At 38.4% G+C, this 25354-nt stretch overlaps 1 protein-coding gene across 25 annotated transcripts in view; it reads right to left on the bottom strand.

Annotated features, from left to right (window-relative positions):
• Positions 1–25354, bottom strand: part of WDR27 (WD repeat domain 27) — a 214781-nt gene that overhangs the window by 38156 nt on the left and 151271 nt on the right. For 5 of the 25 annotated variants that reach the window (XM_077900390.1, XM_077900364.1, XM_077900381.1 and 2 more), the window contains one exon: positions 22661–22853. The exons of 9 other annotated variants lie outside the window; for them this stretch is intronic. In XM_077900390.1, coding sequence (XP_077756516.1) covers positions 22695–22853 — 159 coding nt within the window. In that variant the 3' untranslated portion in view covers positions 22661–22694. Of the gene's footprint in view, positions 1–22652; positions 22854–25354 lie in introns of those variants that run through there. 11 more of the 25 variants (XM_077900319.1, XM_077900310.1, XM_077900326.1 and 8 more) reach the window with 7 other exon arrangements.

Raw genomic sequence — 25354 nt, forward strand, 5'->3', positions numbered from 1 at the left:
AAGCATAAAAATTGGTAAGGAAGAAATAAAAATATCACTATTTGCAGATGACATGATATTATATATAGAAAACCATAAAGATTCCACCAGAAACCTACTAGAACTGATTAATGAATTCAGTGAAGTTACAGGATACAAAATTAATATACAGAATTATGTTGCATTCGTATACATTAATAATGAAGTAGCAGGAAAAAAATTAAGAAAATGGTCTCATTGACAATTGCTTTATTAAAAATAATCTATCAACAGATGAACAGATAAAGAAGATGTTATATACATATATAAATGTTCATATATGTATATATAATGGAATATTACTTAGCCATCTAAAAGAGTGAAATATTGCCATTTGCAATGATATGGATGGAACTAGAGATAGGATTTCACTCATATGTGGAATTTAAGAAACAAAACAGATGAACATAGGGGAATGGAAGGAAAAATAAAATAAGATGAAAACAGAGAGGAAGGCAAATCATAAGAGACTTATAACTCTAGGAAACAAACTATGGGTTGCTAGAGGGGCATGGGGTGGGAGGTGGGATAATTGGGTGATGGGCATTAAGGAGGGCACATGAAATGATGAACACTGGGCATTGTATGCAATTGATGAATCACTAAATTCTACGTCCAAAACTAATAATACAGTATATGTTAATTAAATTGAATTTAAATAAAAATTTTTAAAGAATAATCAATATCCAGAAATAAACTTAACCAAGGAGGTAAAAGACTTGTACTACAAAAACTATAAAACACTGATGAAAGAAATTGAAGAACATACAAAGGAAAATCCATCCATGTTCATGATGAAATCATGCTCATGAATTGGAAGAATTAATATTGTTAAAATGTCTATACTACACAAAACAATCTCCAGATTCAATGCAATCACTACCAAAATGCCAATTAGCATTTTTCTCACAAAACTGAACAAATAGTATCAAATTTGTAGGGCATCACGAAAGACCTTGAATAGTCAAAGCAATCTTAAGAAAGAACAAAGCTGGGGGTACCACAATCCCAGATTTCAAGATATACTACAAGCCTGGAGTAATCAAAACAGTATGGTACTGGCACAAAAATAGACACATAGATTGGAACAGAATGGAACTGAACAGAAAACCCAGAAATAAACCCACAACTATATGGTCAACTCATCTTCAATGAAGGAGGAAAGAAAATGCAATGGAAAAAAGAAACTCTCCTCAACAAATGGTATTGGGAAAACTGGATAGCCACATGAAAAAGAATGAAACTGGACCACTTTTTTATAACATACACAAAAATAAACTCAAAATGGAGGAAAGACCTAAGTGTAAGACAGGAAGCCATAAAACTCCCCAGGAGAAATCAGAGGCAATAATTTCTTTGACATTGGCAGTAGCAACATGTTTCTAGATATGTCTCCAGAGGCAAGGGAAACAAAAGCAAAAATAAACTATTGGGACTACACCAGAACAAAAAGCTTTTGCACAGTGAAGAAAACCATCAACAAAACAAAACAAAAAAAAAAAAAAAACAATCCATTGAATGGGAGAAGACATTTGCAAATGATATATCTGATAAAGAGCTAATATCCAAAATATGTAAAGAACTCATACAACTCAACACCAAAAAGCAAGCAATCCAATTTAAAAATGGGCAAAGCACCTTAATAGACATTTTTCAAAAAAAGACATCCAGATGGCCAACAGATATACAAAAAGATGCTCAAAATCACTAATCATCAGGGAAATGCAAATCAAAACTACCATGAGATCCACCTTATACTTATCAGAATGGCTTAAATCAAAAATACAAGAAACAACAGGTGCTGGTGAAGATGTGGGAAAAAAGCAACCCCCATGCAATATTGGTAGGAACATAAATTGGTGCAGCCACTGTGGAAAACAGTATGAAGCTTCCTCAAAAAATTAAAAATAGAATTACCCTATGATCCAATAGTTTCACAACTGGGTACTTAACCAAAGAAAATGAAAACACTAATTCAAAAAGATATGTGTACCCCTATTTTGGTTGCAGCATTATTTACAATAGCTAAGATATAAAAGCAACCCAGATGTCCATGAATAGATGAATGGATAAAGAAGATGTGTATACATACAATGGAACATTATTTAGCCATTTAAAAAATGAAATATTGCCATTTGAAACAACATGGATGGACCTAGAAAGTATAATGCTAAGTGAAATAAGTCAGCCAGAGAAAGACAAACACCATATGATTCTACTCATGTGTGGAATTTAAGAAGAAAAAGAGAGAGAGAGAGAAAGCAGAATCTTAAATACAGAGAACAAACTGGTGGTTACCAGAGAGAAGGAAGGGAGGGTAATGGGTGAAATAGGTGAAGGGGATTAAGAGTACACTTGTGATGAGCACTGAGTAATGTGTAGAACTGTTGAGTCATTATATGCTATACCTGAAACTAACACAGTATCTTAATATTTTAATTTAGAATAAAAATAAAATGAATAATGTCTGAGGATAAAATGTAAAAAAAAAAAATGAAGTTTTTATTAAAAAAATCTTCCTTTGGCTTGTCCATACTGTGTAAGTGAAAATACTTTGTAAGTATATAATAAAAATTATAATGATTAAAATGGTATATATACACAACAAGCCCACTCAATCATAGAGATAAATTTTTAAATGTAAAATAAACTATCAAAATAAATCAATATATTAAATGTTAATATATTAAGAGGGTAATAAATTAAGAACAATTTAGATTTATTCTAAAAATAAAGTTGATTTAACATTTTTTAAAAACACCATTTTAATAGTGCAGAGATACCATGTGTTAAGTTTAGCAACCATTCTTAGAAAACTAGAAATAAAAGACAACTTTTTTATTTGACAGAGAGTAGTTATAAAAAGTGATGATAACAAAAAGAATCTACCATAAATGTCAAACCTCATGGTGAGGTGTTGAAAGCTCCCGCTATGCGATTGGAAACGAGATCTCACCACCTGCATTCAACATAGTACTGGAGGATTTAGGACAGAATAAGAAAAAGACAAAAAGTGACTGGATTTTAAAATTAGAAATAAAGCTGTCATTTACAAATTATGTGTATAAGAAATAAAACTCTCATTAGTCAGAGACTACATGATTATATAGAATAGACTCTACTAATATATTTTTATAATAATAGTTTAGCAAGATTGCTGAATAAGGAATATAGAAAAATTCATTGCATTTCGATATATGAACAAAAATATGGAAAATAAGGGATACCTGGGTGGCTCAGTGGTTGAGAGTCTGTCTTTGGCTCAGGGTGTGATCTCGGAGTCCTGGGATTAAGTCCCACATGGGGCTCCCTGCGGGGAGCCTGCTTCTCCCTCTGCCTATGTCTTTGCCTCTCTCTCTCTGTATCTTTCATGAATTCATGAATAAATAAATAAAATCTTTTTAAAATATATGAAAAATAAAAAATATAAAAGACACCATTTTAAATAGTATCTGAAATATCAGGTAGCTAAAAGAAAGTTAATAAAAGGTATTACAGGACATCCCATATAGAAAATTGTAAAACATTGAGAAAAAAACCTAAATATACAATAATGAATGAATGCCAGGTTCACGGATTAGAAGAGTCAAGATTGTCAGGCCATCTTCTGTTGTTCTATGAATTCCATTTAATTCCAGTCAAATCCCCCCAAGATATCTTTTACAGAAATAACAATATAATTTAATATTCGTATAAAACATCCACAGCAGCCCTGAGGCACCCAGCCAGAGAAATGGATGTTGCTGAGCAGTGGAGGCCAAGTGGTCTTCTCAGCAGACAGTGCTAGGACAGTAAGTTATCCAGGATGACAGAAAAAACTGACACCTACTTCTCCCCATTCACGAAATAACTTCCAAGTGGACTGGAAGGCCTTATGTGAAAGGCAAAACAGTAAGGGGTCTGCAGATGATCGAGGAGACAGTCTTCAGGCTCTGCAAGAGCACACAATGGGACCCAAAGACACAGGTGAAAGTGAATTAATAAACTAGACTGTGCTCATCTATCCATATGTACATACACCTCAAACTGGAGCAATAAGACAAGTCAATGATTTGGGAAAGATAACCGTTAACACAACTAACATATTTGTAAACACTCTTACAAATGAACAACATACAGATAAACAGACCAATAAACTGGATGGCACAGAATAGACACTTCCTACAAGATCAGATCCTACTTTTCCTCAGCAGCTGCTAGGGTGCTCAGTCTTTCTGAGGACAACGGCCCCATTGGGGCAGGGCTGCCCTTCACCTGGTGGTACAGCTCAGCCCTCACCCACCCTCAGCCTTCTTCTCGGGGCTCACCTGCATTTATTTGGCCCTCATTCTGCACAAGTATAAGAGGCCCTTCCTAGAGCAGTGGGCTTTCTGTCCAAGCTTGCCGGCAAAGGCCCTTGGCTACCATCCATGTGGGGAGCCTCACCCACAGTGCAGGGCCTGCTGGACCAGCCCAGGAGCTGAGGCTGGCCCAGTAGGAAGTACCAGCCCTGCCCCTAGGGCTGTCCCTGCTGAAAAGAAGCAGGAAGCACAGAGAGAAGAATCAGAGTAGTCTGATGATGACGTGGGCTTTGCTCTTTTGACTAAAAGATTTTTTTATTCAATAAAAAGCTGAACTCTTGAAAAAATCACACCCTAATAAAAAATACACATATTCAAAAGCACTCACTCATGTTAGTAACCACGAAAATGTACATTTAAACCATAATGCAATCCCACTGCATGCACATCAGAAAGACGAAAACTAAAACACCAAGTGCTAGTGGGTACATGGAGCTACTAAAACTCTCATTCATGGATAATGGGGCTTTAAATTAGTACAACCTGTTTGAAATCCTGTCTTTCGTTGTGGTAGTTGACAGTACCCATGCTTATGACCCCTCACTCCTGCTTTAGCTATAGAGACAACACAAATGTGCTGACATGCACAGTAGGGGGTGTGCAAGAGAATGTGCAAGACAGCGTTACACATGATGATCAAAACAGGAGAAAACACACTGTGTGCCACGTGTAGAAAGTTCAACAGTGAGAAAGGTTTGAGGGATGCATGTTTTCAAGATTAAAAATAAAACCAAGGAGATGATGTTCATAAAAGCTAGAACACCAACTAGCTTTTGGGGAAGTGGATACAAAAGGTACTAATGTGACACTCGATGAGTCAATGGGTCATATGCACTTGCTTTATATACATGTCCTTCCTAAGTTTTGTTTCACAATAAAAAGGAAAATGGAGAAAGGACAATCATAAGGATACATGTGTCTCTAGTAAAACAAGATTCTTCTTGTAAATGGTACTAAAAAATTCAAGCCGACAAGAAGCATGGTCAATTTTTACATTCTATAGTCATTTCTAGTAAACTCCTACATACCATTCTACAGTTACTGAAACCTCTCCTTTGTTATAAATTTTACTGTTTCATACTTTTAAAAACTGCACCCAAAACATATTGGAATTAAGCAAGGATGCTTCCCATGACCACACTGATATAGCAATATTTGAAAATGCTAACTAATCAAATTTTGAGTGAAAGGAAATACTGAGCATAAATTTGGAAATTAGTTGTCAAAATTTTCACTATTTGTATGACCATTTATTTAAAAAAATTTAAGGATGTCATGTAAATAAAAGAATTCAAGGAAAGAATTATTTGCAAATGAATAGCTTTCTTGGGAAAACAACAGAAAAAAAGATTTGGTATTATAAGTACAAATAAGTACACATATTTATTATATACCTTTCTATTATAATTTTTTAGAAAAATAAAAGTAAAATGAGGATAAACTTAAAATTGTGAAAGGAATATGTATTTTTAAAATAACTTATAAAGAGACACATGACATAACACCAACAAGCAGAAATAACATATTCCTGGATGAAATATCCAAATTGTAAAGATTTTAATTCACTGAAGATTGATTCAAAAATTGAATATAATCTTAATCAAATCCTCAGGATAAATAAATAACTCTAATATTCAGGTGGAGAGGTAAATTATAACAATAGCTAAGAGGAAAATAGCAGAAAAATAAGACACTACAACTTATATCCCTTCATTAAAGCAATTTAAAAACTGCATAACTGTCAGAATTAGCTTTACTTCACTAATCTGAAAATTAGTCAAAGGGTCACAGCAACTGTTAGAGCATTAACTCAACAACAGAGCTCTAGGTGCTGGGTCACTCCCCTCCCTTCCCAATAGAAACCCCAAGGCTCCAGGTTTTGGGCACCTGGCTCAGCAAAAGCCATGAGACTAACTACTTGTACTGCCTACATGGGATGCAGCAGAGCTGGCCTCCTGCACATGGACTTTAGTCCATGATGCCTCCCTAAAGGTTTGTCTTGTTGTACCTAACTCAGAACCAGTCAGGGCTAAAGTATTTGTCTACAACAGTCACAGGCTAACATTATAGTTGTTGTTGGCTGGGTGACAGATAACATTTGGGGAAACAACAGACAAACCAGAAACCTCAGAAGGAAAGGCCATGGAATGAGATGTCCATATGAACTTGAAAAGCTCTGCCATATTCCTGAGAATCTAGAAGTCCACACGCATGCCTAGGGCTCAGTAAAGACCTGAGAAGGCCCTTTATTCTCACCTCTGGCTGACCTTGAAACTCTATGAAGAAGTAAAGATAAGAAAGAGTTGCATGTTGCTTGGTTAAGTGTTAAAGTTATGCCCAAACACATAAACACACACACACACACACACACACACTTCCTGTTCAAAGACTGGGAAATTATTTCATCTTAGGCATTTAAGGAAATCTCTATCCTATCAGTGGTTGACAGCTAAGGTAACTGGACATAGACTTTAATGGCCATAAATGACAATTAATACATACAGAATATAAAAAATCAGTTCAGAAAACTCAGTAAAAATGGATCAAAATAATTATAATAAGCAGTAATAACAAATCATCTTGGGAAAGGGAGAGAATCTGATTTTTACAGAGTGATCACTTTACAGCATTTAAATAATGAGTTTTCAAAAAGATAAAAAGTATGAGGCATGCAAAGAAACAAGAAAGTATGGCCCAGACATTGGACTTTCTAGACAGACTTTAATCAGCTACTTTAAATATGTTCAAGGGACAAAAAGGAAACCATGTCTAAAGAACTAACATAAAGTTTGAGAATTATGCATTACCAAATTGAAAATATCAATAAAGAGTTAGAAATTAAAAAGAGGAACCAAATAGAAATTCCAAAGTTGGGAAGCACAATAACTCAAAGGGAAAGCTCACTAAAGGGACTGCATAGCAGATTCAAGTAAGCAGAGGAAGAACCGGACAGCTGTACCATAGGTCAACTGAGCATCCAAACTGAGGACTAGAAGGAAAAAAGAATGAAGACACAGGAGCAGACCCTGTGAGATACCACCAAATGTATCAACATACATACAATGGTAGTCCCAGAAAGAAAAGTAGGAAGAGAAAGGAGTATATAGAATATTTGAAGAAATAATGGCAAATATTTTCCAAATTTGATGAAAACCATTAATCTACACATGCAAGAAGCTCAACAGACTCCAAACAGAAAAAGCTCATAGAACACCTGGATATGTCATAATGCAACTTTCCAAAGACAAAACAAAGAGACAATCTTGGAAGCAGCAAGACAGAAGCAATTCATCATGTACAAATGATCATAAATAAGATTAATGTTTAATTTCTGATTAGAAACCATGGAGTCCGAAAGGAAACAGGGTGCCATATAGAAAGTGTCAAAAGAAAAAAACAGTATTTTAGTCAATCCTTCTATATCCAGCAAAACTATCATTTGAAAATATAGGAGAAATTAAGACATCCCCAGATAAACATTAAGAGGGTATGTTGCAAAACAGACACATAAATCAATGAAACAGGATAGAGAACCCAGAAATGGGCCCTCAACTCTATGGTCAATTAATATTCACAAAGCAGGAAAGACTATCCACTGGAAAAAGAAAAGTCTATTCAATAAATGGTGCTTGGAAAATTAAACAGCCAAGTCCAGAAGAAAGAAACTAGATCATTCTCTTACACCATACACAAAGATAAACTCAAAATGGATGAAAGATCCAAATTTGAGACAAAAATCTATCAAAATCCTAGAGGAGAACACAGGCAACACCCTTTTTGAACTTGGCCACAGCAACTTCTTGCAAGATACATCTAAGAAGGCAAGGGAAACAAAAGCAAAAACGAACTATTGGGACTTCATCAAGATCAAAATCTTCTGCACAGCAAAGGAAACAATCAACAACCTGATTTTTAGGTTGTAAAAGACAACCTACAGAATGGGAGAAGATATTTGCAAATGACCTATCAGATAAAGGCCTAGCATTGAAGATCTATAAAGAACTTACTAAACTCAACAGCAAAGAAACAAACAATCCAATCATGAAATGGGCAAAGACATGAACAGAAATTTCACCAAAGAAGACATACACATGACCAACAAGCACATGAGAAAATGCTCCTCATCACTTGCCATTAGGAAAATACAAATCAAAACCACAATGAGATAACATCTCACACCAATGAGAATGATAAAAAAATTACAAGACAGGAAACAACAAATATTGGAGAGGATGTGGAGAAAGGGGAACCCTCTTACATTGTTGGCAGGAATGTGAACTGGTAATAGCCACTCTGGAAAACTGTGTGGAAGTTCCTCAAAGAGTTAAAAATAGACCTGCCCTACGACCCAGCAATTGCACTGCTGGGGATTTACCCCAAAGATACAGATGCAATGAAATGCCAGGACACCTGCATCCCGATGTTTATAGCAGCAATGTCCACAATAGCCAAACTGTGGAAGGAGCCTCGGTGTCCATCGAAAGATGAATGGATAAAGAAGATGTGGTATGTGTATACAATGGAATATTACTCAGCCATTAGAAATGACAAATACCCACCATTTGCTTCAACGTGGATGGAACTGGAGGGTATTATGCTAAGTGAAGTAAGTCAATTGGAGAAGGACAATCATATGGTTTCACTCATACAGGGAATATAAAAAATAGTGAAAGGGATTATAGGGGAAAGGAGGAAAAATAAGTGGGAAAAATCAGAGAGGGTAACAGAATATGAGAAACTCCTAACTCTGAGAAATGAACAAGGGGTAGTGGAAGGGCATGTGGGCAGAGGGATGGGGTGACAGGGTGATAGACACTGAGGGGGGCACTTGACAGGATAAGCACTGGGTGTTATAGTATATGTTGGCAAATCAAACTCCAATTTAAAAATATACAAAAAAAAGAGGGTATGTTGCTAGCAGACCTTCCCTACAACCAATACTGGAGGGAGCCCTTCAAGTTTGAATGGAAAGACACCAGGTAACTCCTCAACTCCATAGGAAAAACACGAGTAAAGGTAATTAAATAGGTAAATATGAAGGATAGGGTAAATGAACTTTTGTTGGTAACTCCTTTTATTTTCAATATGACCTAAAAGATAAATAAAACAATAATTATAAATAAATAATAACTATACATCTATGTTAATGGGCAAGCAATACATAAAAGAAAGAGAAGGCACAAGTTACTAAAATCAGGAGTGAGTGAGGAGACATTATGACTGACCTTACAAAAATAAAAAGACCCTAAGGAACAGCACAAACCATTGTGTGCCAGCAAATCAGATAGCCTACAAAATGGACATATTGGTGTAAACACAAACTACCAAAACTGACTCAAGAAAAAAATAGATCTATAGCAGTTAAGAAGATTGGAGTCAGTGATGATGATGGTGGTGATGATTAAAACTTCCAACAAAGAAACACTTAGGACTAATTATCTTTACTGCTGAATTCTGCTAGAAATATAAAGAAGAATTAATTCTAATCATTTTAAATTTCCCACACAACAGATGAGGAAAGAATACTTTAGAACTCATTATTTGAGGCCAGTATTTCTCTGATACAAAAACCAGGCGATGACATCACAGGGAAAGGAAATTACAGAACAATATCCCTTACAGTTGCAGATGCAAAAATCCTCAATGAAATACGTAAGAACTGAATACAGCAACATATAAAAAGCTTATACTCTATGATCAAGTGGGATTTATCCCAGGGATACAAGGTTAGTAGGTCATACAAAAATCAACTCATGCAATATACCATAACAATGGAATAACAAACATATGATCATCTCAGCAGATACCAAAAAAAAAAGCATTTGAAAATATGCAACATCCTTTGATGATAAAAAAACATTAAAGAGACTAGGCACAGAGGACCTTCCTTCCTCTACTATTTATGAGAAAACTACAGCTAAGATCACACTTAATCATGAAAAACTGAAAACTTCCCCCCTAAGATCTGGAACATGAGGATGTCTGCTTTCATAACTTCTATACAACCTTGTACTAGAAGTTCCAGTCAGAGCTATTAGACAAGAAAAGAAATAAAAGTTATCTAGAATGGAAAGGAAGAAGTCAAACTAGCTCTATTTGTATATGACACGATCTTACATGTTGAAAGTTTTAAAACTCCATTAAAAATAACTGTTGTAGCTAATAAACTAGTTCAGCTAGGTTATAGAATACAAGATCATTATTCAAAAGCTAGTTGCATGTCTATATACTAGCAATGAACATTTTCAAATTAAATTTAAAAAGCAATTTCACCTATAACAGCATCAAAAAAAAAAGCAAAATACTCAGGAATTAATTTAACAAAATGAACACATGACTTTTACAATGAAAATTATGAAACACTGTTGTAAGAAATTAAATAAGATGTACATAAATAGAAAGACATTCTGATTTTCAGAAAATGGAAAACAATATTATTATAAAGGCAACACTACCCAAATTCAAGTAGAGATTCAGTGGAATCCCTATCAAAATTTTTCATATGTACAAAAAGACAATCTGATTCTAAAACTCGTGTGGAAATGCAAGACACCCTGAATAGCCAAAACCATCCTGAAGAAAAACAAAGCTGGAAGACTCAGCCTTCCTACTTTCCACACTGACTACAAAGCTACAGTAACCAACACAACAAGGCAGCTGCAGAAGAACAGACATAGAGAACAATGGGGTAGAACTGAGAGTCCAAAAATACACCTTTAATCCATGGCCAGTTGACCTCTAACAAGGGATCCCAGACTATTCAGTGGAGGAAAAGAATAATTCTTTCAACAAATGGTATAAAACAACTGCATATCCACAGGCAAAGAAAGAAAAGAGGGGGGAGGCAGGATTTGGACCCCTACCTCCCATCCTATGGAAAATTAACTCTTGTGTTCTAAGGGATGCTATAAATAAAAGTGAAAAGACAGTCCACAGGATGAGAGAAAACAGTTTCAGTCACATCTCTGATGAAGGTCTAATATCTAGGACATACAAAGAACTATGAAAACTAAGTAATAAATGTCAAATAACCCAATTAACAATAGGCAGAATATTTCAATAGAGTTTCTCTAAAAGACTTGAATAGAATTTCTCCAATGACATACAGACATAGAGATAGCCAACAAGCATACAAGAAGATATTCAATATTATTAATCATTAAGGAAATGTGATGCAAATCAAAACCATGAGATACCACTTCATACGCACTAGAATAACTATAATAAAAATCAAAAATTAAAAAAAATTAAAAATCAAAAATAAGTGTTGGCAAAGATGTGGCAAAATCAGGACCTTAACACATGGCTAGTGGGAATCTAAAATAATCAGCCTCCATTTAAGTTAGGTAGCTCCTCAAATGGTTAAGAATAGAACTACCATACAACCCAGAAATTCCACAAGAGAACTGAAAGGATATGTTTAGACAAAAACATGTGCTTGAAGCCTCACAGCAGCATTACCCACTATAGCCCAAAAATGGAAACAAGTGAAAAATCCATCACCAAAATGTGGGCTATCCATGCTATGAAATCGTCCTCAGCCATAAAAAGGAATGAAGTGCAGATACATACAACACGAAATGAATCTTGAAAACATTACGCTAAAGATACCAGACACAAAAGGACATTACGTAAGATTCCACTTCTGTGACATGTTCAGAACAGACAAACCCAAGGAGACAGAAGGAAGATGAGTGGTTTCCAGGGGACTGGAGGAACGGGAATTGGGACCAACTGCTCATAGGTACAGGGTTTTTTTTTGGGGGGGGGGGGGAGTGAGGATATTTTGGGACAGATAATGGTGATGGTTATATAATATATAAATACACACAAATCAGCTGAATTGCCACAGCTAAAAGTGGTATATATTGATAAATAAGTTATATATCAATTAAAATATCTAATAAAGACATATACTGAAATATTTACAGATGAAATGCTACCTGGAATTTGCCTCAAAATGATCTCAAGGTATGGAGCTGGGAGAAATGAATAGACAAGCTGGGCGCCACTGTCCATGCAAGCTGGGGTGGAAACATCGGGCTCATGAGGACATCCTCCCTGCTCTTAGGAACACTCAAAGTTTGCATTATGAAATTATTTTTAGAAGAAGAACTAAATAAAGCTTATTGAAAGGGATATTAAGGCATAGTTATGACAGTACATAATCAAAATTGGTGGACTGTGTTGGAATGGAAAATAATGTTAAGAAGCAGAGACAAGAATATTGTATGAAGGGTTTGGTATTTCAAATGAAGGAGAAAAAAACGTGGTCAGTAATTTGGGTGCCAGGCTAATGCTTTGGGACAAAAATAAATAGGTAACAGACTCATCTACTACTGTACATGTAAATATGAAACAAAATTAGGGAATGTCAATGAATATGTAATCTTAGGGGAAAGTCTAAAAATAAAAACAGAGCTTAGAATTTTTCTCTAATATCACAAACTGAGGAAAATGATGCTAACACATCAAGAGGGGTTAACGGCTCAAGGGGAAACAAGGAATATGTCAATGAAAAACATTTAAAGTGTCAATAAATAATTCACCAAAAACTAAATACAACAACCCAGCATGTGGAGCTCCTTTGTGCTAACACCCAGACACCTTCGTCTTCGGAGAAGCCCTGTCGTGAGTGTGGATGTGAGTGTGGGCGAGGGAATGTGCAGCTCCCCATGCCACCCTCTTTCCTGCCCTTGACTGTTGGGATCTGCGCTGACAGTGTTTCAATAATAATTTTCATTGTTTGATGTAGACCATTTTCTCACCCTCTATTAGAAGATATACAGGTTGGCCCAAACTTTTTGGAGAAAATTTGGCAATACTTCTCAAAAGCTGCTAAAAAGTGAGAACACCGACTCAGCACTTGTGTTTCCAAACATGATCATGGGGCAGCAATCACACCAGTGTACACAGTGTACCTCCAAGGATGTGCAGCACAGCACTGTGAACGACTGAGCAAGTTAGAGGCTGCCTGAAAGCCACAACAAAAGATCAGATAAATTATGTATGCCCATACACAGAACGCAGTGCAAATATCAACGCTACATCCCTGTTCTGAGCATGTGTGCCCACACATCCACTTCCACACAATCCTGGGAAAAAATAATCTGACGATGCATGCACTAGCATGTCAACAGCAGTCACAGCTGAGTTTGGGACAGTTCATGAGAGCTGCTGTGCAGTTTCCTTTCTGTGTGCTTCCCTTTGTTCCTGTGGATTTCCTATTTTGCAAAATCATATATATTTTAAAAGTGAAACCATTAGAAACACACAAACCATTAGAAACAATGTCATCTCTGTACATATTATTTGTGTATCTGCACCTTAGATGTCCTATAAAATGACGATATAGTCTAAGTATTCTACTAACATCCAAGATGGTCTTCTCATACCCGAACCACAGGGATAAACCACAGGCTGGAACCCAGTGTCCACCCCGGTGCCAGCTGTCCTTCCCAGAATCATGGAGGGAAGCAGGCCGGACAGGTCTGCGGGGCTCCAGGTGTGGGAAATCCTGTGTCTGTTCTCCTGAAAGCTACTTATCTCTGCGTGGAAAGCATAGTTGCCACGTCTCTGTAACTGTGCAACGGCCCACAATAACAGAACCATGTGTAACAGGAATCCTATGTGTTGAGGACACGAGAATGCTGCAGCTTATTTAAGACGAATTTTTCAAGTTGGGTTTATAAATCATTTACAGAGAAACTAGCAGAACTCCAGTTACAGTCCAACTGTCGCATTCCTCCCCTGTGACCACACTGTGCTCCGGGCTGGAGGCCGTGGCCGTGAGTGTTTGCAGAGCCCAGAGCCTTGCCAGACCATCAGGAACAAATATCTTCCACCAGCCAGATGTTAGATCAACAACTGTTAAACGTAACAGGAACCATCTTCCGTGGCCATAACTCAAAAGCTACAAACGCCTGCAGCTACATCCCACCTATGGGTCCAGTGTGGCCTATCGCACACAATGACAGCAGCAAGCCCATGGGGGCCGAGGTCACAGGTTGTCTCCCTCTTCTGCATCTGACGGTTCTCATTCTCCATGTGCAAATCCACAAACACTTCTACTCCGAGACTTACACCAGCCCCTCTGTCTGCCTCCTCGAACACGGAACCGCAGGGGGCTTAGAAGGGGGAGTAAATAGGCACGGGCTGCGCAGGGACATCTGCCCCGACAGGCAGTGTGTGCGAGGCTGGTGGTGTTTGCTGTGAGCAGGTCAGAGCGCCTGGGCCGTGCCTCCCTGCCCTCTCACTGATAGTGCATTCCACCTCTACTCTGGATTGAACAAAATAATACACCAAAATAATACACAGCAAAATAATACACTTTCAAGAGGTTGAAATCCAAAGTTATCCTGAGCCAGAAGTCTAAATTCCATGATTAGAAAATTACATTTCAGAAAAGCATATGCAAACCTCACACACACACGCACCCCACACCGCATTTCCAAAAAAACAGCAATGTCTTTTTGTGTTTTAAGGAGTTTTTATGTTTGATTTCATAGTCTCCCACTCATGACAGTCCCTCCATACCAAATTCTATTGTTTTTGCCAGAGTCCCTGACACTGCCTATCCATTAAGCCCCATGAAAACAAGGATCTTGCCAGCATTCCTCACGAATGTTTTTCATGGCACTCAATAATTTTGGCTTGAATGGATGGATGAATGGATTATATTTTATACATAAAATTATATCCTCTTGACTTTAATATTTTAATAAAAGTGGAGAGCTGCTAGTTTTCTTAGGTCAGTTTTCACTCTCTGGTGCAGTTACACATTTATCTAAAAGAAGAAGTAATCTTTTCCAGAATTAAAAAAAAATATTCAACCTTCCTTCTATTTTTCTATTGGAGTTCATCCTTGTTGATGCTCTCCTTGAACCAATAAAGAAGATCACAGTGGTAACTCTTCACATTGGGACACATCCACAATAGCACCTGGCTACATGCTAGTGTCCTTGATTTTACAGTAATTATCTTCAGATGCTCTGTTTTCTAGCATAGATAGGAACAGAATCATACCTTCGCAGAGCTACCAAACTGTAGGAGAAACACAAAGTGAACCTAATAAGCTTCTTACTTGGCATTTCTCTGCCGTAATCCTACCACTGTGACGTCACATTAATGATCCATTTGTGCAGCAACTATTTTCGTCTGTCCCCCATAATGGCCATTTGTCATGCTTCCTCACTATCAAGAACCTCTGGAGAACCTTCCTCACATTTAGGGAACCCCCCCTCTAACCTCACAAGTCCAGGTTTCCTAGCACCCTGTACATGGGGTGTAGCTCTGACTTGGGTCTCTCGGGGACATGCAAGCACCCTCAGGAGACTCCAGGCTGACAGTAAACGATGGTTAGAAGCAGGCTGGACACTCACTACTCTGTCACTGAGCCTGGATTATTTTCCTACTTTTTATTAAATGAGATTTTCACTCTACTGCCAACCCTGCGGCAGAGTGCCCAAAATTGCATCATGATAATTACATTCAATTGCCTTTGAAGTTGTGTTAACTTTAGTCATAAACTCCACATGTGTCTTTCAATTTTGATGTGATAAGGGGGTATCTGTCAGGGTAGGCAGGTCAAAGATGTTCTTTTTGTGGTTTGTCAACTGAAATGAGAACGTGAAGCTCTGGCTCCCAACAACGCCTCACCTAGGCTCTGGGATAGTCAGGGCTCAGGATGGAGTCACAGTGAAGGGGTCATCGCTGGACCCACGTCACAATGAAGCTGCCTGGCTGCCCGCATCAATCCACATGCAACCCTGGGCCCCTGCGGGGCACGGCTTGCACACGCCCGGTTGTGGGGCACAGGGCCCACAGGGTGTGAGAGCGCGGAGCGGGAGCAGGACCATAACGGGCTCACAAAGGAGTTGGGGAGGCAAACCACCCAGAAGAAGTTGGGCCCCCCAGAGGGGAACATGCCTGGGTAGGTCGGGGACACATATGAAGGACAAATATGCATTAGCCAAGGGAGATGAGAGGGCAGCATGTCTTCCAGAAAGGAGAAATGGGCACACCTGTGTGAGAGAAGGTGGCTTATTTCGGAAAGGGCGAGAAGTCAGCCAGCTGGCGGGCGAGTGGCTGCAGAAGAGAGATGAGGCTGGAGGAACCAGTAACACACTTAGACGAGTCTTCTATGCTACGTGCAGGACAGCTGGGAACTGCTGGAAATGTCTGTTTGGAGGAACAATGTGACCAAAGAGGACCAATCCCTGTTGGCTCACCTCCCGAGACACCGATGCACACCTGGAACCCAAGATCATGGTGAGGTCTCAGACCCCCTCTCAAAGGTCACCCACAGCTCAACACTGAAAAGTCAGAGGCAAACAGCAGCCACTGAGGTTCCATGTCCACGCACCACAAACAATGGTGCAGGGACCAGTCCCCAAAGGAAAGTAGCTCTGTTTCCAGAGAGCCACGTGCCCTGGAGACTGTAGCCCCCATCCACTGCATTTGTTTTTAACCCCAGACACATGAGAGGGATAAGCACCCTGGTGAGCAACCTCGGATCCCTGATGGGTACTGGATATCAGGGGTGAGCGTGCAGGTGCATGCAGGCGTGTTTCTGTGTCTATGGAGATGGTCATATGCTTTTATGTTTTGATGGGATGTATTACATTAATTTATTTTCCTTTGTTAAACCAGTCTTCCATTCCTGGGATAAAGCTCACTTGGTAACAGTATATAATCCTTTTTACATATTGCCAGATTTGATTTGCTTGTTATTGGGGATTTTTGCATCTATATTCATAAGAAACACTGGTGTTACTTTTCTGTTCTCTTGATTTTTTTTTTAAATCAGAATGACACTGACATCACTGAGTAAGTTTTGGTGTCTCCTCTAATTTCTTGGAAATTTATGGAAAAGTGGGATTAATTCTTTAAATATTTGGTAGGAGTAACTACCATCTTTTCCTGGTATTTTCTTTGTGAGGAGTTTTCTTTGTTTTTAGTTATTCTTATCATTTAATCTCTTGTTATAAATCTCTTAAATTTTTCTATTTGTTCTTAAGTCAATCTCAACATATGTCTTTCTATGAATTTTTCCATTTCAGTCAAGCTACCGGACTCACGGCTATACAGCAGCTCATTAGTGAGGCTTCTCTTTTTCTTCTTGGTCAGCTCCAGCCCTTACACTTCACTTCCCTACTCAATAACTTCATATATTCTAACTTTTGGGTACACACACTTGTCATCCAGGTAAAACCTGAAGCTACAGTTGACCCTTTAACTATGGGACCTCTGCAGAGTCGAATATACACGTATAACGTTTGTATAACGTTTCATCCCACCAAGGTTCAGTACAACAGTCTACTGTTGATGGATGCCTACCAATGACACAAACAGCCCATAAATACCTATTCTCTGTTATATCACATACTGTGTTCTTACAATAAAGTAAGCTAGAGAAAAGAAAATGTCACTAAGAAAGTCATAAGAGAAAACACCTTTAGAGTAAGTACCATATTTACCAAAAAGAAGTCCACACATAAGTGGACCTGCACTGTTCAAACCTGTGTTGTTCAAGGGTCAGCTGCGTTATATTTTCTACTCATCTGTAAGAACATTTTAGTATGAAAGATATCTATAAACATCTTTTGAATTCTTCTGCGAACCATTTAGAGTATAATTTTACAATCTGACTTGTCTAGAAAATAAAATAACTAATCTTTCATAGGTAAAATCCTAAATTGCACTGAAAGAGCCACTGTGGTGAGCAAACAGCACCTGTGCAGGATTCTGGAGACCTCTGGAATGTTCGCTAGGCTATGAACTAGCTCTATCATTTTCTTCAGGCTACAAATAGAATCAAATGATTTTAAGGCCTCACCTATGACTGATATCTTATCAGTTTGATATCACCTGGTAACACCACGAGGTGCTAGAGAGCATGAGGAGAGTAACCAAAATTGTTCAGAACTAAAGAATGAAGACAGGTCTCCTGGCATGCCAGTCTGCTTGGGGACCATATTCCCCTTCATCTTTTTACTTTCTTTAAAACTGAAAGAATTATTAGATAATCTCGAGTCTGACAACTGAAAGGCATGGTAGCTATGCAGGAATACCACCAAGTACCTCAGTTTCTTAAAATCACCAAGGATGATTTTAAGGGGCGCCAAGGGTGCTCAGTGGGTGGAGCATCTGACTTGATTTTGGCTTGGGTCATGATCTCAGGGTCATGAATCAGAGCCCCGGCAACAGGCTCCAGGGTCAGCAGGGAGTCTGCTTCTCCCTCTCCCTCTGCCCCTCCCCCTTCTTGCTCTATCTCTAAAATAAATGAATAAAATCTTCAAAAAAATTAAAATTAGGAACAGGGAGAAAAACAGACTCATCTTTAGAAAATCCCCTTTCTTTCTTTCTTTTATAATCTAACACAATCATGGAAAAACCAAGGCCAAAATTAAAAAGCAATGAGGTATTTTCCAGTAGTTCACCTTCTCCTGGGAAATGAGGTTTAGTAAGTGTTGCCCAGATGATTCAGTACTGCTTGAAATGGCTGTGCTCCGGGTCTAATTTTGGTACAACAACCTAACTGGGTCCAGACCATCCACAACTGGGAACTTTCATCTTTCCAAAGGCAGGCAGGATGCAGTACAAGAGTAAGCAGGGAAGAGACAACAGGAGGTCACAGGTCAAGTTCAGAGGCGATCAAACGATTAATGGTGGATAAATGCGAGTGTTCACACCCAGCAGATTCATCCCTAAGTAGTGCTTCCCCATAGAAGGCAGCAGTGCCAGCATGTGGGCCCAGATTCTGGTCCCCAGAGTCATCCACGTGAAGGGATGAAAACTTAGGGATCACTTCACAGAAGCCATCCAGAAGCTGCCAGCACGCCTGTAAGACTTCATCTCTGGAAAATATTAAATCGCCCTTCTGTGCCAAGAGCAAAACAGGCTAAGGAGGAGTGAAGGCAGTGCTGTGGTCACAGTTCCAATGACACAAACTTGCTGTGATTTTCTCACTCGAGGACTTCCTCCTTTGAAGATTCCCTCAAGGAGAAGCTTTTGAAAATACACCTGCTGCATGCATGTGTGCGAAACATCCACTGAGTACTTCCAAACTGTGTCAGTTATTTTTATGAACTGTGATTCTCACTGCTATCACTATAAAGCTGGGTATACTTCTAGATACCTGAGTATCCCATTTCAAGTATGGAACTGCTACACAATCCAAGGTCCCATGTACCAAACACAATGTGTGAGTCCTGGCCGTGTGCAAAGATAGTCCTCAGTCTGCTCTCTTCAAGTCTATCGTCTTCTTTAAAAACCAGTTACACAAAAATTCCGAAGTTCATCAATGAATGCCAAAATTAGTAGGTAAAAGTTTGATAATAAATAGGATATTTGTCTCATTCTAAAATATCCACCCCTAAACTGCTTATGAATTATGAAAGAAAAAATATTGCTGTTACAAAAGAGAAGCCTGGTGTAGAGGATCTTAGCCAAGTTACGAAAGTCTGCAAGATGATTGGAACAAACCAATATCACATTGCCACTGACCCAAGAACACCATCTCTGTGCAGTCCTGACCAAAAAAGGGCAACTAATCATAAAGAAATATTACCAAAGAACTGACTCGTGGTTGTCAAAAAAAGGGAGAGGGGGTCAAAGATAAAAAAGAAACTGTTCCAAGTTAGGAGAGGCTAGGAAGACATAACAATTATAAGAAGTGTATCATCGTGGGTTGGGAAGAGTTATAAAGGATCTGTAAATGTGAGCTGGAAGTGAACTGTGGATTGGATGAGCAGAGAACAGCCTTGTGTCGGCATAACATTCCCTGATATTTAAAACCATATCTATGTATGTAAAAGGATATCATAGTTCCTAATGTACATCCTAATGTGCTCAGACATAAAGGGGAAAGATTTCTCCAATGTACTAGTGATGGTTTCAAAAATCTAACTTATATATATATGCAATCCAATAGAAATACTATGCAAGCCATATGTATAATTTAAATTGTCTAGAAGCCACATTAAAAAATAAAAACAAATGATTTAATTTTGATATTTGATTTAACCCATTATTAAGAAATTATTATTTCAGCATATAATCAACATAAAATTAATGAAAAATTTTATATTGTACCACATCTTTAAAATCTGATGTATATTTTAGATTTATAGGTCATCTTAATTTGGACTAGTCAAATTTCAAGTGCTAGGTAGCTACACGCAGAGAAATTAAGAAAGAAGGGATGGATAAATTATAAGTCAAGTAAAAAATACTGTAAAATAAAACTATTAATATGGGTAAAAACTATATAGGACATTCATTTTTATTCTAGCATTTTTTCTGTAAGTTTCAAATAATATCACAATTTTGAAATTACAATAAAAACTAAATAATAAAAAATGATAAGAGAATACAATTTCATGATAATACATTTTAAATCTTAGCAAATGAATAAATTCTAGAAAAATATCTTCCCAAAATGAATCTAAGAAAGTATTTAAAACCAGAATCAGGGATCCCTGGGTGGCGCAGCGGTTTGGCGCCTGCCTTTGGCCCAGGGCGCGATCCTGGAGACCCAGGGTCGAATCCCACGTCAGGCTCGCTGCATGGAGGCTGCTTCTCCCTCTGCCTCTCTCTCTCTCTCTCTCTCTCTCTCTCTCTGGGTGACTATCATAAATAAATAAAAATTTAAAAAAAATAAAATAAAATAAAATAAAACCAGAATCATACTATCATAAAGTAGCACTTCCTAATTTTTGGTTTCAATACCCCTTCATGCTCTTAAAATTTATTACTGAGAACCACAAATATCTTTTGTTTACGCAGGCAGTGTCAGCCAACATTCAGCAAATTATAAAATAAAACTGGGAATTTAAAAATATATTTATGCTTGAATTCATCTAACAATGATTAACCATTATATTTTTACATAAATAACCTATTTTATGAAAAATAATGGTTTTCCAAAACGAAAATAAATTTAGTGAGATGAATGTCATGATCTCATCAATGTCTAACCTATTAGAAGACGACTAGGTTCTTCTACCTGCTTCTGCACTCAAACTGTTGCAATACGTTGTCTTGGTTGAAGACTATTTGGAACAGAAGAACTATTCTTAACAGTCCTTTCAGATGATTGTGAATAATCATCTTTGATGCTGCTCCAAAATATGATGAATGTATATATTTCTTAAAGGCTATGTGAATGTAGAATCTGAAGTTGTATCAGTGAGTGTATTCTTACCCACTAAAATCTATTGGTCCATCTTCCACTGTGAATGAACAAATCTTTACCAGTGCATGCTTTTATAACATCGTGCATTAATCACATGAAAAATACAATCCATTTAGTTATATGGATCTTCCAATACTGACACATGACATTATACAATGTCAAAATATCACAGTCCACCATATCCACAAGCTAAAGAAAAATTGCCTGTAGCAATTGATACTGAAAAAGCATTTGGCAAAAGCCAACACACATTTGTGATAAAAAGCAATTTATGAAGTGGACTTGATAGCATCAGCAAAATGCCAAAAGCTAGCATCACATGTAACGTGAAGGACAGATGCTCCCCCAACTGGGGACCACAGAGGGACAACCACTTCTACTCAACACAGTGCTGGAAGCCCCAGCAATTGCAATACAACAAGAGTAAGACATAATATACATGCATATTGTAGGGAAAAAGCAAAACTGTCCCTGTTTGCAGATAACATGATTGTCTATATAGAGAATCCCAAGGAATCTACAAAAAAAAAAAAAAGAAAACACACACACACACACACAAAGAAACAAACAAAAAGTAACTCCTAGAATGTGACCAAAGTCACTCACACAAAATTCAGTCTCATCACATATACTGATAATGACCATGTGGAAACCACTGTTAAAAACAGTATAATTTATAATTACCCTAAAGAAAATTATATACCAGATATAACTTTTAAAAGCATATGCAGTATATGTAAGCTGAACATGATAATATGCTGACAAAGGAAATCAAATATGAAAATACATAGAAGGACAAACCATGTTTATGGGTTGGAAAGCTCATCATAGTAAAAAGTCAGTTCTCTCCAAATTGATGTATATACATGGGTTTAATGCAATTCCTATGAAAACCCCAGCAAGGACTTTTGTAGACACAGCTTACTCTAAAATTTATATGGAAGGGTACATGCCTGGAATAATTAAGACAATCTTGACAAAAGGGAGTCAAGTGGGAGGCTTCACTGATAACCTAGTTTACTATTCAAGGACAACTTATCATGTCCAATCTGAGGTTTTTGGAAGAATAAGAGGTGGTTCTATACTAGAAAAATAGGTAAGTGCCATTCATCACATTAAAAACTTAAAAAAATATATTCTCAGTAGGTGTATACAACCTCTGATAAAGTCGAACACCAATTCATACTTAAAAGACATTGGGCCCAATAATGGTTACCTATCGGAAGTCTTCCTTCTCGGAGAAGCACTGAAAAATCTCTTCCAAATGAGGCCTCTTCCTGTGTTTCTGGGCAAGCTCTCTGCCAGGACCATGAAACAGGAAAAGATTTGAAATATAGACACTGGTAAAGAAAAACTCATATCCAGACATTACAATGGAACCCAGTGCTAAGAAGAAATGAGCTCTCTAGCCATGAAAAGACAGGGAGGAAACTTCTATGCATATCATTAAATGAAAGAAGAGAGTCTGAATCCACACACTGTGTGATCCCACCCACATGGCAGTCTGGGAAAGGCAGATGTGGGGACAGGTTTCCGGGGTCAGGGTTGAGGAGGGATTGGAAAGGAGGGGGCATCGAGGATCCTGAGGACAGAGAAACCCTCCATGCTAATTTCAGTGCAACTGTCAACTAGTTACTGGAATTTAGAAGACACAGAAGTATTCGTCCATTGCAGAAGTAGTTGAAGTAGTTGTCCACAACATGGAACTCTCAAGCTAAAATCCATGGCTGAATGTTATTTAGAGTGTCTCGCCTTGTGGCTTATCACCAGCTCTGGCTTGGCTCTAAGGCTGAGGTGAATGTTGGGAGCACAGTATGGTGCAGTCACGTGGCACACCCTTGACTCACAAACACAACCTTTCCAGGGGGGAATTGCAGCATCACTTCCAACCTATGAAGCAGTTTTGCAAAGTCAACATCTCATCTCAGTGGAGACCAAAGTTATAGTTAATCAACTCCAGAAGCAAGCAGAAGCCTATATTTTTGTTAGAAATAAACACTGTTGTCATGATGATTGCTTAGAAATTGCAAGAAAGCATTTCCAGAACACAGTGATCCAACATGGGATTCAGGACTCAAGTAGTAGCCTATGACATCAATTCCTGACCTCAGAAAGCCTTCCATGGGGACTGTAGGCAGGCAGGCCCAGTCAGGGACAGGACACTGCAGCAACCCCCTGTAGGGCAATGAGTCAAGGATGAGTTTCAACTTAAAAGCACCTTATTCCAAAAGTGTAGTCTGTACACTGGGAGTTAATTTCAGAGCAATTATCAAGAAGAAATTTAGAAGAAACTTTAAAACATAAACTATTATTCCTAGAAGAGTATCTGATGTCTACCATGAATTACATTTATGGCAACTGTTTTGCCTTCAAGTAGACCTGCAGAAGGTCTATTTACATTTTCTGAAACATAATTGGTCCAGATCTGCAAGATCTCCCCACTCTGGGGTTTTCTCAACCCTAATGGTCCCTCAGGAGAAGACCCACAGAACCACCAGGGCATGGACTGGTACACACCCCAGTCCGCATGCAGCCCCCTCAGGACTGGCCTGTGGACATAGGCTCCAGTCCACATGCAAGTGTCTTCAGTCCCTTGAGGATGAAAGCACACTGGCAAATCCTTATTTTATGTGACTCACTGTTGTAACACATGAGCAGAGGCCAGAAGTGTCATCTGGGTTCATGTGACATCTAAACACAGAGGATCTGACAAAGGAAAGCTACCATCACATGTAACGTGAAGGACAGATGCTCCCCCAACTGGGTACCACAGAGGGACGTTCCTCCAGGCGTGGCTTATTCAGGTGTCTTTAATTCTTATGTTTTAATAAAATTATTTTGTAATTCTACTTTAATTTCTATAATTTATTCTACTGTGCTTATTTCATTTTCTGAATGTGAAAATTTGGACTCTTGATTTTGGGCTTCCCCGTTTGACAGACTGAATGGTAGCAGCTGGATATTGCTAGCTCCTCCAGGCAGATGTGAGTCTATGGAAAAACACTGGTGGTGAATGCACATAACTGTCCAGCACTGAGTGCACATGGGGCTTCTGCCTCTATGTCTGGTGTGCTTGTCTGGCCTATATTGTCTGAGCACTGAGTGGCCTCTGGAGTCTTGACACACTCACTTGGAAATGGCTTGAGGGCAGGCAGCAGGTGAGACCCGAGTGAAGGACTCACCTGGCAGGCCACCTGTAGTTGGCATTCAGGTTGAAACCACTGCCTCAGTTTATGTCTGAACACAACCATGTGACTGTCAGTGGGTAGGGACAGGAAACTGAGCAGGTGGCCAGCCCAGGCACACTGAGACTTCCTACTGGCTGCCAAAGCATCCCACCACCCAACCTGAATAAAAGCCAAGGTACAGTTCTACTGGAAAGCATTAAATTCTCACTTAAGGACTTCTGCCTGGTCCACTGGTATTTATTGCAAGAGCCCCTTTTTGCTTTAATCTGAGGTCCTGTCATTCTTCTTCACTGACAGACATGGTCTCTATCCTTCCAAGCCTCTTCTTTCCGTTTGTCCTATCTGAACCTGGATACTTTCCAGCCACCCTGCCGCCAGGCATCACTATGTTAAAAATCACTGGCAGGTGGGGAGTTTGCAGTGACAGATATTGTAGAACACCTAAAGTTCCCCTGTTCTCCTGCTTGAGTCACTTTAGAATATAAATTTAGAATTTTAAATTTTTTAGAATTTGTGTTCCCACTTCTGAAAAAGAATTGTCACTATTCAACATATGACTATCTCTGATGATAGATAACTGGTACCCCTCAAGCTAAATGTTTGCATGCTTG

Source organism: Canis aureus, chromosome 1 (genome assembly GCF_053574225.1).
Source record: "Canis aureus isolate CA01 chromosome 1, VMU_Caureus_v.1.0, whole genome shotgun sequence".
NCBI lineage: Eukaryota > Metazoa > Chordata > Mammalia > Carnivora > Canidae > Canis > Canis aureus.